The sequence below is a fragment of the Miniopterus natalensis genome, chromosome 21, assembly GCF_054644295.1.
Source record: "Miniopterus natalensis isolate mMinNat1 chromosome 21, mMinNat1.hap1, whole genome shotgun sequence".
Lineage (NCBI taxonomy): Eukaryota > Metazoa > Chordata > Mammalia > Chiroptera > Miniopteridae > Miniopterus > Miniopterus natalensis.
Genome location: NC_142101.1, coordinates 11,280,239 through 11,295,139, shown reverse-complemented (window position 1 = coordinate 11,295,139; position 14,901 = coordinate 11,280,239). Strand labels below are relative to the sequence as shown.

General features: G+C 47.3%; 1 protein-coding gene across 1 annotated transcript in view; it reads right to left on the bottom strand.

The window, feature by feature from the left end:
- Window positions 1–14,901, bottom strand: part of KIF26B (kinesin family member 26B) — a 274,759-nt gene that overhangs the window by 164,865 nt on the left and 94,993 nt on the right. The window contains exon 3 of the mRNA XM_087828935.1: window positions 8,346–8,882. Coding sequence (XP_087685061.1) covers window positions 8,346–8,882 — 537 coding nt within the window. The remainder of the gene's footprint in view (window positions 1–8,345; window positions 8,883–14,901) is intronic.

Genomic DNA, 14,901 nt, shown 5'->3' with positions numbered 1-14,901 from the left:
ACCTGACTTGGAAACCCTAATGACAGACCTGCCCAGAGAAATGGGTAGACAGGGTTTTGGGTGGCCATCCCCAGGAAGGGTGCCTGTTTGACCCATCAGGGGAGCTGGCCGCCCCCTCCATCGGCAGGGCGGTGGGGAACAGGGGCAAGTGCACAGCGACTGTGTTGGAATCCAGCTCTGGCATGTCCCTGCTGTGTGACCTTGGACAGGTCACTTGATGTCTCTGGGCCTCGGTTTGATATGTGTAATTCACAGAGTGGTTCAATCTTCCGACGGATGCTGCTCCTCACAGCCGAATCTACAGGGACCGGGGGAAGCCAGCCTGGCTAAGGTGATGGAAACTGCCAGACTGGCTCAGATTAGACATGTAATCACAAAAATGCTGGTTGTAGTCCTGAGCACAGACCTAACTGCTACTATGTTTACTCTTCATATGGCCCCTTTTCTCTCTCCCTTCTCAGTCACTCCCAGGCACTCAGACCAGCAGCTGAAGGGTATGTTGTTAACCCTTTGAGGCCACTGGTACAGCAGTAATGCTTTCAGTGGTCTCCCGAGTCTAAACAGGGTGACTAATATGCTTCCTAAACACCTAAATGACTCCCTGGTAATGACTTAGGCAGATGAAACATATGATTCATTACCTAAATTCTCACAAATACCTCTATAAAATAGAGGCTTCCTAATCTGTAACACTCAAGACCGTAACACAGTCAAATCTCAAACTGAAAACAATTAGGTGTATGCCCAGGGTGGGGAAGGTAAGGAGAGACTTTAATTTCCTAATCTATTGAAGACTGCAAATTATATAATATTTTTTAAAGAAGTATCTGATGTACTTTATAAATAAAGATATGTGAATAATAATAAAATTGTATTACAATTCTATTTCACCATGGACAGGGGGGAGGGTAAAAATATAAAATTATCTATTTTACCATAAATAAGAAACGCAAGAATCGAAGACCTGAACAGTCTTTCAAAGTGTTTCTTCAAAAAGAATCATGATCTAGGCCTGAATTCCTTCGTATTTCAAACTAACCCCAAAATACTGAGGTTTTCCCCTTTCGGATTATTGTAATTGCTACCTCTACTAGTCTGTAGAATTGTAAACGGCTTAAGTCTGTATTTTGCCTCCTCCGCTGAAAAGATCTTCAAATGAGGAGAAAACCTGGTCCCCGGGCCTTTCAATATTTTATCAACTTAATCACTCCCGGCAGAGTGAGGTCATTGCGCTTGGAGTCTGACCTGCTCGTGTAAGGAAAGCTGGTCTCGGTTTGTATGTCGAGGTGGCTGGTGTTTCCCAAGTTGCTGGGTAACATTTATTTCATATGCCTGACATTCATTTATGGCTTGGGTCTTGCTCTTTCATCGACCACCGGTTCTTACATTGGAAAAGGGGGCCCTGAGCCCCCCCAGTCTTGAGTCCTATGAACCTGAGTTGACTAAAAGAAGATGGTGCTCAGAGTTACTTAACTGAGCTACAAACACATGCTAAGTATTCAACATACATTATCTCGTATCATCTCTGGAACAGCTCTGGAACTTTCCAGAGGAGAAAACACAGGTACATAGCAGCTAAGACACCTGCTCAAGCTTTAGTCCAGTGCGTGAGCGGCAAATGCAGGGTGACCCACATCAGTCCCCACTGTTGGAGACATGAAAACATCCATAAGCATCAGCCTGGAATTTTCTAAATCAAATCTGTTTACTTTGTCATTAAAAAAAAGCAGCAGGGGCTGTTACCCCTTAGCCAGCTCCCCGTGGACAGTGGGGATCCCTTAGTTCCCTCCCCCAACTCTGTAAAGAGAGCAAATATTTTGCCTAAAGAAACCAAGACTGGGAAGATGGCTTAAATGAGGGCGGATGTGGGAAGCTACCGAAGACAAAAGGTACCTATGAAAGAGTCTCCACCTAGGGAATCTTCTCTGCGACCAGTTCTCTAAAGCTGTGCTCCTTGACCCTGGGGTTCACACCAAGGCCTAGGGCCCACCCCCAGGAATTCCGATTGAACTGCTCTGGGGTGTGGCTTAGGCACTGCTATTTTTCCTAATGCTCCTTAGTGACTCTGGTGTGCTCCCGAGGTCGAGAATTTCTGCTGCCAAGCAAGGAAATGTTCCCATTACCCTGCTCCACAATCCCCCGAGCATGCCTTCTGCTTACCAACTTCAAAAATCATCCCACTCACACATTTTGCTCCCCAATTTTCCAAGTGCTTTCCAATGCCCTGGATGCTCAGGACGGTGACAGTGATCCCGGGGCAGTTGTGTGAAAGCCCGTTTATCAGGTCAGAAGACCCTGTGGGGAAGATGAGCCCCCTCAAGCGCATGTTCCAGTCGCCCCTTGCCCTCCAGCCCCAGCCTGGAGTGTTTTCTGCAGTTTCAACAGTCTGAGAGACTTACATAATGCTAATTACTAGCTGCCAGTGGAGAGCGGCTGTGGTGTGCTTGTAATTACGATGCTGTAACAAGAGGGAAATCTGAGACCATTGAGAACCAGCATGAGTAAGCTCTCATTCTGTGGCGGCCCCCAAATGAAATAATCTGACTTGCTAATGTGCTGTCTCATCCACAGGGTGATGCGGCTTGTCGGGTGGGACGAATGGCCCCTGTTCCTGGCCATGCTGCTTAAAATCACGCAAATTCCTTCTCTGGAGTTCTAGAGGCCCGAAGTCTACGATGGGTCTGCAGGCTGTGATTCCTTGACTTTCCCAGTTTCTAGTGGCTGCCTTCACTCCTTGGCTGCTGGCCCCATCTTCCATCCTCAAAGCCAGCAGCGTAGCACCTTGTTTCTTTTCTGATCTCTGTTTTCATCCGTACACCGCCTCTCTCTGACTCTGATCTTCCTGCCTCCCTCTTATAAGGGCCTTTATGGTTCTATCAGACCCACCCTGGATAATCCAGAATGATCTCCCCATCTCAAAATCCCTAACTTACTCACATCTGCCAAGCACCCCTTTTACAATCCTTACAGTCCACAGGTTCCGAGATCAGGGCATGACTGTCTTCGGGGTTCCTTTTTCAGCCTGCCACGCCAAGTCAATGACCACAGAAATAATATTTCTGAAATTTCCTGACGAAGTTTGCGTATTCCCTTCCGACCATGGCTCTGCCCGAGCACCGCTTCCTTGAGAAATCCTCTGCCCGGGACTGAATACACAACCTGATTCCTTCTCTTGTGTTCATGGTTTGTCGTTAAGCATAAAGATAAATATACTCTCTTGACCAGCTATAAACAGGAGAAAACAAACCCCATGCTAAGAAAAAAGAAAAAAGAAAAAAAAAGCCTTTGTGAGGTCACCATTTGTCAAATTGTGACATCGCGTGCTCTTGCTCTGGCTGGGAAGCACCAGCAAACACATGCCAGGGCGGGGACAGGAAGGGCACTTGCCTATTGCAGGGGACAGACGGCTGAGCAGGGAATGTGAAAGGGAATTCTCCGCTCCTGACCCACTGCCAACACCCAACCATGCTCCTCCTTGACAAGGGGCTCAGCGAGGACAGAGCACAGGTGGGCCCTGTGCCTTGGGCATCGACTACTCTAGGACACGTGCTTCTGGGCTCCATGAATCCATCACAAACAAGGCCTCCGAGTCCTGGAGTGAGAGCCTGCCTCCCCAAAGCCTTGCCTTCCTTTTAGGGGCACTAGGATGTCCTCCATAGAAAGGGCCAGCAGCAAGTCGTCCCCAGGCTCCTGGCCTCTGCAGAGAAAGGCTGAGTTCCGCAGAGGTCCCAGGGTCTAGCGAACTGTGAGTTGTTTCCAGGTTGGTACAGCTATGGCATCCCCCTTGCTCATCTATCTTGAATAGAAGCTCCCCTAATGCCTGTGCTTTCTAGACACAATTTCTAAAGATGTAAAAGAGACAATCCCACCCTGACTTCAGCCAGAGTTCGGTCTAGCATCATCCGTGACGTGGGTTCCCACAGATGCTTCTTGAGAGAGCAGGATCATTTTCACCAAATGCGTTTCCCTTTAACCTGAGAAGGTACATCGAATGATCCATAATGGGTTTATCACTTGTGTATTAATCTAACATCTTCTTGAATTTTCTTGACAAGGTCAATTTATCAAGAAAAAAAGTATATCTACCCTTTGAAATGTCCCTGGACTGACTGTGACATCAAAATGCCACTAGATTCTATTCATTGCATCCAAGGATTTATTTATTATTGTTAAGATACTTCAGGTTAAAGATTAGCTTGGAGCCAACTCACTGGTGGTTTCCATCAAAAATCTTGGGGTTCAGATAGGTTTTTGGCCTGCAATTATTTTTCCTAAATCTAGGGCTGATCATAAGAAACACCTTTCACATTTCCATGAGATTAAAGTTTTCTCTAAAGAGCAGCCACTTTTGCACGTTAGCTGCTTTGAGGGACATGAGAATGAAATGGACCCATGTTCTCAAGGAGTCTGCAATCTAGCAGGAGAGATCAAACTAAGATTTAAGAAACTGAACAAAAACCTCGTGTGTGTCAGCCTCAGAGTTTTCCTCTGGCGAATGAGGGGGTTGAAATAAGATGATTTATATTGGTCTGCCCACCTTAGAGTTTATAAAACGGTTTCATTTTTTTCGTAACTGTCCTCCACAATAATCTTACCAGGTGGGGATTTCGTAGGTAAGAAAATAGACTAAGATGTTAAGCTACTAAACTGAGGTTCAACCACCCGTGGGGCCATGGACTTGAGCGAGGCAGGACAGTCTCCGAACGTCCCACCATCCTAGGGAACTGGACTCCATGGTTCTGGATTCAACTCATGCCACTCTGATCCTGAGTGGCATGTGTTCCAGTCCTCCCTGCAGCGTATTTACTATAATGAATGTAAGTGATCTATGGTTGACCACAGGGAACTAATCCAGGTTATGTCTTTTCAGTCAAAACTCATGCGGTCAAATGAAGGTTCTGGAGCATTTTCTGCTTTCATGTATGGACACGGATTGTGTCCGATGTCTGGAAGTTAACAGAAGAGTCTTTCTTTGGAAGAGTATCGCAGATTGTCACACAGGGATGTGGGCAGTGGGCCTTGATGGGTCTGAAGGACTTATTGTCCGTGTGCAAGTTTCCCCTGCTCGCTGCTGCAGAGCCTGGCATCTTCTTTGCCTCTGTGACCCTCCTTCAATGGCAAAGGGCCGTGTCCATTCCCCCTGCTTCTCAGGCTCGGGGCTGTGGGCATGGAGCCGAACTGTCAGCGGTGACAGAGCCTAGATGCCTGTCTGCCCAGGGCTGGGCTCTGGCGTGGATCCAGGGGCCATCTGCTCGGGGTGGAAGGAAGTGGGCTAGGGCGAGCAGGAAAAGCGAGGTCAGTGCTCAGAGCGGTCAACCATCTCTGCCAGGCTGGCCGGCCCGTGAACTGCAGAGAATTTACTGCAGGGACATGTCCGTAACAGGAGACACTCAGTCTGGCCGGTCCCCGAGCCCCCACTGCAAGGGCACCAGGCGGACAGGCATGACACGGGGACATTGATTCACAGCCAGGCACCAGATCTCTTTATCCCAGAGAGATTTCCTCTGATCTCTCTAACTATTGCTCAGGGGACATGTAGGAATCAGTCTGTTGGAGTTGGGAAGGAGCAATCGAGCAATCAGATGTGCCCAGGACAATCTCCAGTTGGTGGCTTGTGTGAATCAATTTTGTATCTGGCTTTAGGCCACAGCAGTGGGGTGGACTGGAAGCCCTTCTGTGTGTCCTCAAAGCAGTCTGGGCTCTCTCTGCCTTTGCACTCACCTCCCCAGCTTATCACAGGAGGTTCACCTGCCTCCAATAAGGACTACAAGACAGAAATCCAGGTTTCCAGGCCAAGGCAAGAGCCCCACCCGATACCCCCCATAATGCCTAGCACTCGGTTAGAGCTTAATAAATATTTGCTACTGTACAGGAAGTTTTTTCTCATCTGAGGTGGGAGAGGGGGGAGAGCAGAAAGAATTATTGCACCAATAACAGAAATGCACCGTAACCCCTGTTCTTCCTCTTAACCAGCATCTCCAGCTTTCCCCTCTCACAAGCTTTTCAACACTGAGTATTTTATATGAAAGCACCACCTCCAACTACTCTGTCTTTGCTCATCTGTGCTGTGCAGCGGCGGAGCCTTCTAACCAGCACCGGGTACACGTCACAAGGGCACTGGGGCCCTGGGGGTGAAATGGGGGTGAAATGGGAGTCGCCTGTGGAACAGGATCATGTGCAAGCACAACCGGAGATGTGTTGAAAAGACGACCTGGGTAGAAGATTGTGCACCAGAGCATTTTACATATAGTAGCAAAACCCTAAACTCGACAAATTGATGCCTGGTTATATAAATCAGGACATCATCAGATAATGGATTGTACTTACGTAATGGAATATGATGCTACCATTAGACATCATATTTTAGAAAATATATAACAGCATAGGAAAATGCACCCAGTATATCAAACGAAAAGCAGATCACAGAACCGGACAGAATCACAATTTTACAAATTGTGGGGGAACCAAGTAGTTGGAGGAAATGCACCCCAATGTTACACAGTCTGTTTCTGGGTGGTGTTGATTTTTAAAGTCTTATTTAAACTTTTTCATATCTTTTTTGTTTTATTTTACAACAGACCATGTGTTACTTTCTGCAACTTTCGAAATAGCAAGTTTTAAAATTGCAAACAAAAGCCGTACATTATTCGCCAATGAAAAAGCTCTCCTGTTCCTGCCCTAGATGGTCAAGTTCAAGCATTAGGCCAAGAAGCTCCACCCAGGTGCCACTGGATCCTCATTGTACTTATACCTACAACCCAGAAAATGCTGCCCCAAAGTCAAGTGGCAGCTAGGCCCCTGCAGGTCAAGATAGGAGTCTCTTTGGTGTGCCACGTCAGAAAAGGAGCCACGTGGAAAAGATGTGGACCAGAGATAGCTCTGGGAAGCTGGAAGCAGCTATAGCAGGGGAACCCTTTCCTCTAGGCAGGAGAGAGCAGGTCTTGGTTCTGTCACTAACTGTGGCCACAGCTCATTGTATTTCAAATTCAAAAGATCTGTGGCCACAGTTAGTGGCCAGTGTGGCTCAGCTGGTTGGGCGTCGTCTCGTGCACCGAAAGGTTGCTGGCTCAATTCCTGGTCAGGACACATGCCCTCCCCTCCCCTTCCCCCCTCTCTAAAAATCAGTTTTGAAATCCTAAAAAAGATCTAACATGTGCCCTCCCTCCCTCACAGGGAGTTTCAGTAAAATGATGTACACACTATATTTTATAAGCAACAGAGCACCAAGTAAATCAATATCTGGCAGTTCAAGAATGTTCACTTCTTAAGATAATGATCCATGCTCCCAATTTTTTTGCAAGATATCAAGAGAAACAATCTACATTCCCCCTCACACTCTAGAAAAGTTACCAGGAAGTTTATCAGCCACGTGGAACTCATTTTCTGTTTCCCTGCACCTCTGCCCCCCTGTAACAGAGACCATGCTATGTGTTCACTCAACTTGATACTTTTTTCTCTTGGCACATGGACAGATTGACTTTCCCAGCCTCCTGGGAGGGAAGGTGGGGCCGGGAGACTGGATTCTTGCCACTGGAATGTAGATGGAAGTTAAGTACGCCCTCCAGGACCCCCTGTGAGAGCCTCCACACACACTCTTCCCTCATTTCCTGGCTGGTTGTCAAGATCTGGTGGAAGGTTCTGAGGCCCCTGCAAAGTGGTGACATGTTAGAGGAGCCTGAGTCCCTATATCAGCGTGGAAGGCCACCCACCAAACACCAATACAACAGAGATATGAGTAAGAAATAACCTGAGATCATTTGTTACACCAGTTATCTTCCCTGACTAATATACTTCATGACCATGGGCATCTCTCCACTCCACAGTGACAGTCAACACTTTCTCAGGGGACAGAGAAAACACAGTAAACCCAACCCTCATCCAACAGAGAACTCAGCCAAGAAGAATTAAGAGAATATTTTAGATTCCTTGACAGATTTAAGACCTTCTCTCTTATTTCTATAGGAAAACCTGGGGGTATGTGCTAATTTAAACAACTGAAAAAAGAAAATGACAAAAGTAGAAACCACATTTGGTAACCTAATCGCAACACTAAAGAGTCACCGCAAACAGAAAAGGGTGATGGCCCATCAAGGTGGGGGAGGTGAGGGAGGGAGTCTGCACCTCTTAGACACTGTAGACGATGGAAGCAGAGCACGACCATGGGTCACTGGTTCCTCCTGTATTTTATCTTTACTTAGCAATGTCCACTGGGGCCACATGGAAACACTAGGCTCTGAGTTGGGGGGGTTCCCAAAAGCACAAGAGTAGAGAAAGGAAGTGTTACCTCCCCACTTCTCTGCTTTAACTTAACCAGCCCTGCTCTTCCTTGCTCAGAGGCTACTTACCTGGTAGGGGTAGAGGGTGACCCCGTTGGTTCTTGACAGGGACCAGGTGCCATCCAGGTACTGGTGCGCTTGGATAGCCACTGAGTTGAGGATGTTCCCATTGCTGGGACTGGTGGCCATCTGGAGGCTGACTTTGGCCTGATGGGTTGGGGACATGCCCTTCTTCTCTGCTCCATTGCTGACTCCAAGGCTGTTGGGTTTGCTGTTGTGCTTGTTGGTGACGAAGGCTGTGTAGTTGGAGGAGGCGTAGGAGGCGGGCACGAAGGCCCAATCCCTGGGCTGCTGGAGCCCACCCACGTGCCGGGACCCCACCAGGGTGGGGATGTTGGAGAGGGGCGGGGGAGAGCCCGGGGAGCCATCATAGTGCTCGCTGCCAGCCGCCTGTTCCAAGGTCAGCACCATCTGGATGGCCTCCTGCTTCAGCTGGTTCAGGTGTGTGGCACAAATGTCGCAGCGGTTGTCCCTGTCATTCCATGCCTTCCGGATGGTATTGGGGACCTGGAGCTTGTCATGAATTACAGCCGAGAAAGCAGGATCCTGGAGCACACACAAGCAGAAAAAAGGAGAGCCTGGTAAGTGCAACTCAGTGGCCGGTTTATATAAATTAAGCCCTAGATTTACGCAAAGAGTTGGATTGACAGCCAACAGAAATGAGCACCAGACTGGCAGGCAGGAGAGCCTCTAGTTGACAAACATATTTGATAAATGCAAGATTCTTATAGTGGAGACTTAAGGAGTTAAAAAAAAAAAATTTCTAAGCAGCCTCCTTGCCAAGCCAGTCAGGTAAGAACATTACAGGTTCCTTTCCTTGTGTCTAGTGAAGGATTATAACCTAACCTGGAGCACCTTGATATTCCCAAGGTGTCGTTAAACAGCACAAATGTTTGTCCAGGTGTGACAGGTGAGTGCAGTCATTCCGGACAAATGCAATGTCCCCCTGCCCCCTGTGAACCATGGAAAGTGGGTAACGAATGGAGATGCTGCTTGTGACCCAGAACAGAGAGTCTCCTCTAGGAAAATCTTGGTCTCCTTAGCACTGTGTGCTGAGTGCCACTGGAAGAAAACCAAACTCAACCGATTCTGGCCTAGAGAGCCAGCCGGCTCCAGCAAGCAGCCCAGCAGACCCTGCAGATTCACTCTGTTGACCTTTGCCCCGTGGCAAGCTGGCCACGTCTAATTTCATGTATCTGACATCCTGACTGATTAGAAGGAAATTATCTCCTTGACAAACAGTCCAAGTTACTTTCCCCACAAGATTCATCTAAAACTACTGTTAAAAATGCTTTAGCACAGAAGTCCACGTCAAAGAGAAAATCAGAAAGTTAATAAGGATGATTTATTTCATTTCTTTTGCTTTAATTTTTCCAGGAATGCAGGATTGCACAGAGAAATGGGCACTAGGTGTGTTAACTGGATATCAAAACATTTGGGTCCTGGTTCCAGTTCTGCTACAAATAAGCGGTGTAACCTTGGGCAACTTCCTTAGCCTAACGGAACCTGTCACCTGTCACACAAGGCCACGGTCTGTCTTTGTTTCCAGTCCTTCCATCTCCATAACTATTTGTAGGGAAATTGGGATAGAAGAGTAGGGTGTCTAACTGAATGGCTACCATGCCATATTTGGAGCCTGGTTGAACTTTTGAGATTCAACAATTGTTGCAAATCATTGATGATGCTTCTCTCAAGGTTTACGTCCTCACGGACCTTAGAAGAAAATCTGCCTCTCTGAAATCTGCTTGTCAGCTTTTAAGGGGCAGAAGCCCCATCAGGGCCGAATGGGGTCGGATGAGCCGAGGGTGAGGGAGGGGGTGCGGGTCACCAGGGTGGCAGGAAGATCACTGGTGGGAGCAGCGTCCTTAATTACGATCCATCTTGATTATGGTCCCCAGCATTTTGTTTTCCTTGCTTAACTGCCCTGAACAGCTCCTCAGCATGCACTGATTAATTGATTAATAAATCAAAAGGCCTCTCTACACAGCAGCAGCTAAGAGTGGCTCAGGAGGTAGAAACTCAAGACAGTCATACAAAACAATGGGAAACAATAGGAGGTCAAGGTTGACCAAGTCTGGCTGACAAAGGGGCATGGACCATAGGAGACCTGCCTTGTGGTGTCCTTCTCAACGACTCCGCTTTGTCCACAGTCTCAAAGTACAGCTCAGAGCACTTGGGCCCCACAAGGGCCCCTCACCCACAATTCCAGAGCAGACTATCACCTTGGTTTTCAGATAAGGAAACCGAGCTCTAAAAGGGTTCAAAGCTTGGACAGAGCCCAGACTTCTTGACCACAAGTCCACGATTATTTCAGTTCAAGAGCCAAAGAGCAGTGTCATCAACGAACTGAGATATTTTTATACCCACATGTAAGGTTTTCAGCACATTCATCTAGGAGATGGTCCTTTACTCAAAAGGAATTTGTTTGGACCCCCATAGGGGCCAAGGTATGGTTTCTTGCTTTCTCTCACAGAACATTTCATCGGGGGAACCTTCCCTTGTCAGTAAGTATCATTTGACAATGTGATTTTTAATGGCCACAATAAGTGTCATTTGACAGTGTGATTTTTACCCTTCAGCTGTTTCATAATTCAGTTGTTTATTTCCACATTCCACTACATAATTGGAGACGATGGGAGAAACTGGAGATGACCAAAGCCAATCCGCAACCCACGGCTGATGATGTCAAGGCACCAAAGTATTGGGTTTCAAGAAGCCTGAAATTAATTGCTCATTTAGAATATTTTTCTTAACTCAGTCATCAGCAGAAGTGTCACAATAAGGAGAGAGATGCGTGACCAGGGCTGTCCACATATCACAGGTTATGCTGGATCCTTGTGGGACCTGCACTCGACTCTGACATCGCACCTGCGTGTCACATCTGCTCTAAGAAAGGGCGTGAGCCTGGTCTGAGGTCTCCTTTGCTCTTTTCTTCTTGGCTCTGACTGCTGTCCCTTGCAGGGGTGCCTTCCTTACTCAGCATAGTGCCCTTTGCTGCTCAGTTTTGAACACCTAACAGACAACATATGTTGGTCTCCAGTACACCAGGCCCTGCACCAAGCATGAGAATGATTTCTGTCTTCTGCAAGTTCAAGGTCAAGGGGACCTTGGTGCCTGGACTACAAATGCCAGGTCCCTGTGCTGTCACCTTGGGTCCAGAGCCAATCCACACACAGACACACAGCTTGGCACATCCCTCCTGGTTCCCAAGGCATCGATGAAACCAGCCAACTATCAATTTAATCAACGTGGCCACAGCGTTGCCTCGTCCGGAGCAAGGCTGAGCTTGGTTCTTTAGTGAGCATGTAACTGCCTACTGACGTCCTCCACGAAGCAACCCTGACCCGAAACCTTATGTGAGTTCTTATCATCAAAAGGCCTCCGTAAGTCAAGAGATATATCTTAGGGAAATAAAAACCCCTTTCAAGTGCTTGTCCACACATTATAAATATTTTAGTGCAACTCAAAACTTCAAAGAGGGATGGTCCACAGACACAGCTCTCTGCTGGCGCTGGAATGAAGAGGCCTGCGCTTCAAGGCAGAGCGGTAATGACAGGAAGGAGAGGGAACGGGAGCCTGCAGACCACGGGTGACTCACACGTGCTAAGCTTTCCTGACAGACACCAAAAGGACGCAGTGGCCCCAGCAGACGGATGAGAAGAGGGCCCCCGATTCGGCTGGCACCAAAGGACACCTGGGCCCACAGAAGGAATGAATTAAGCAGGCAGTCTGGCTGCTACCCAGCTCAAGGGCTTCAAAGACACTCATGTCGCCCAGTCCTGATTCATCCTGTGACTTCAGGAAATACTCGAATAGGAACAGCGGGAAGCCAGGCACAAGCTGAACCTCTATTTTTTAAGATTTTTTTTATTGACTTTTAGAGAGAGGAAGGGAGAGGGAGAGCGAAACATCGATCGGCTGCCTCCTGCACGCCCCCCTACTAGGAGTCAAGCCTGCAACCCAAGTGAGTCTCAACCAAGAATACAAATACTCGTGCATGACATTCAAATATTTGACTCAAATGTCTCTCAAGTGGTATTTTTTTTCCATGTCAGTAATTTCAGAAGAAAGAGCCAGACAACTTGGCCAAATCTTAATTAACCAGAAAGAATTTAAACATCTGAAATCGAAGGATGAACCCCAAATGCCAACTAGTGGACGTGACTTTTCAGGAGGCTCTGGTCCCTCTCTGGCCATCAGCCCCTGACCTTTCCATCTCACTTCCACATGTGCTTGGCAGGATATGGAAAGTCCAAGGGACACAAAGGACCATGAGAACCTAGAGTCTTTCTTACATGAGACTCTACTCACCCAGCGATCATGCTGAATCTACCCAGAGGAGTTGACTGCCGGCTAAACATTAAGCATCCTTTGTCCCTGCTGTTCAAGAGTTCCCAGGCCCGCAAACAGGACATATGACCACCGTGGAGGGCAGCCAGGGAGTAAATCAGACTGTCTGCCAAGGCAGTGACGTCCCATTGCCCTTCGTAGGCACCCTCACTGGTTCCACTGCTCTAACACTCAGCGAACTGAAGAAAGTTCCTGAACGGTTCACCCTGATTAGCACGGGGACACAGCACGGCTCATTTTCCAAAGTCAGGTGGTTGTGACGGAGCAGGAGGACTGTGGCAGAGAACACAGGGTGTGTTCTGATAAGTTTGCTCCAGGTGAGACCCGAGACAGCCAAAATAACCACCACAGGGGCGACAGCGACTCCACCAGGCCCTGACACCCCAGACCTACTTCATTAACACACAACTTCCATGGGAGCTTCCAGGCCGCACTGGAGCCCAAGGCTGTCAGCATTCTGACCGGTCTGCTCCACGAACCCAAAGCACTTCACACACGAACACGGATCCCAGCGTGTGCAAGGATGAACGTAAAAGGCACCCTGTCTGGGTAATGAGTGCACACACCAAAAACCCGCCAAGGAAGAGATGTCAAATGTCAGCCCCACGCTGTTCTACATGAGACACCGAATTAACCTGGACTGTAGTGACTGGGCCCAGCCTGCGCAATGCTGCTGGGTAGGTGGCATGTGAGCCTTGGGTTTGAGTGACGTGTCCCACACGGGAGGGGAGGCTGTGGGGAGCACCAGAGGTGGGGGGGGATGCCACGAGCGGGGCTGCTGGCTGCCACGTGTGAAAAGCATTGCAGATGATAAGACTTATCTGCTTTAAGAGAAAAGGAGGTTTTTAATTAGAACTTAAGATGATTAAGAGCAGTTCATGAATTACTCAAAAGATAGGCGAGGCATTTCTTATCACGACCACAGAATCATTTTTTTTATGTCTATGTCTCATCTCTTCCGACTAGATAACATGGACAGGATCTCTTGATTCTTTTGAAGTCTGTTGGTTAAGAATATGGGAGGTTTGAGTCCCTGGTCAGTCACTTAGGAGCTGTGTGACTAGGAGCCATGTTTTTAAAAACTTATCCAAGCTGCAGTCTCCGTAAGTATAAAAATAGAAGTTGACTGTAGCCCCTATATTATTAAGGATTAAACACGTTAATACGTGCAACGTGTTTAGCATAGTCCTGTTCCCAGTAAATGCGACATAAATGGTAGCAATTATTATCAATGTTACACTTCTCAGTATGTAATACAGTGCCTTGTATATATAAATTTAGTACTATTGATGATGATGATGGAAATGGTTATTGGAGGGCTACCATTATCCAGGATGATTCAGCAAACACTTTTGGGCTTAAGAGTGACTGAGAACTGATCTTTGGTTAACCACCTCCTACATCAGGGTAAGTCAAGATCGTCTCAAAAGAAACCAAAATGAGAGTGGGTCCCCAAATTCCTGAGCTTGGACTGGAGGGCTCCTTGCCGCCTTCTCTAGGTTAAGAGTAGTTCATTTCTGTGGAACTGAGAATCCAGGGCTCTCAACTGAAGAGTACCCCTAATTTCTCCAATCTGGAGTAGATACTGCTCCAAAGGGCCTTTGCAGGGTGTTCAATCAGAATCACAAAGCTATCAACTGGCCAGTGTCTCCCAGGAGCTGCCAACCTCTACCCAGGAGATAGAGAAAGGTGACTTCACGAGGTTAACTATCTTCCAACCTGACAATCTTGCTCTCGGGTCTGTCGCTTGGTCCTGGGGAGTTGGGATCCAACAGATGAAGAGTTTAGGATGGGAGAGTGGGTGTGTGACACCTACTTAAAATGCTTCCCTTAACTTTAAAGCTCATGTTCAACATGACACAGAAATAAGGTGTTGGACTTCACCAACATGAAACACTAATCAAGACCCTAGCAGGACGCTAAAATGTTACTTTAAATTATTAAAGTCCATCTAGATTAGATGTATCTTTTATGGGTAGACTCTAAATGTACCATCAGATGGCAAATGGATTTATTTTCAATCTGTAAGTAGCTGTACTAGTACAAGGCTATTAAGAAGCCTGTTAATTATCCAATTATGAAATTGCCTAATGTTTTTCTTTCCTTTAATTGATTTTATACGCATGAGAAATACTATAGAAATGTACTTGGCTATGTTTTCTTGGACTTACTACAAAAAAAATAAAGTACCTAAAATTTGACATTGCTGTTGTTT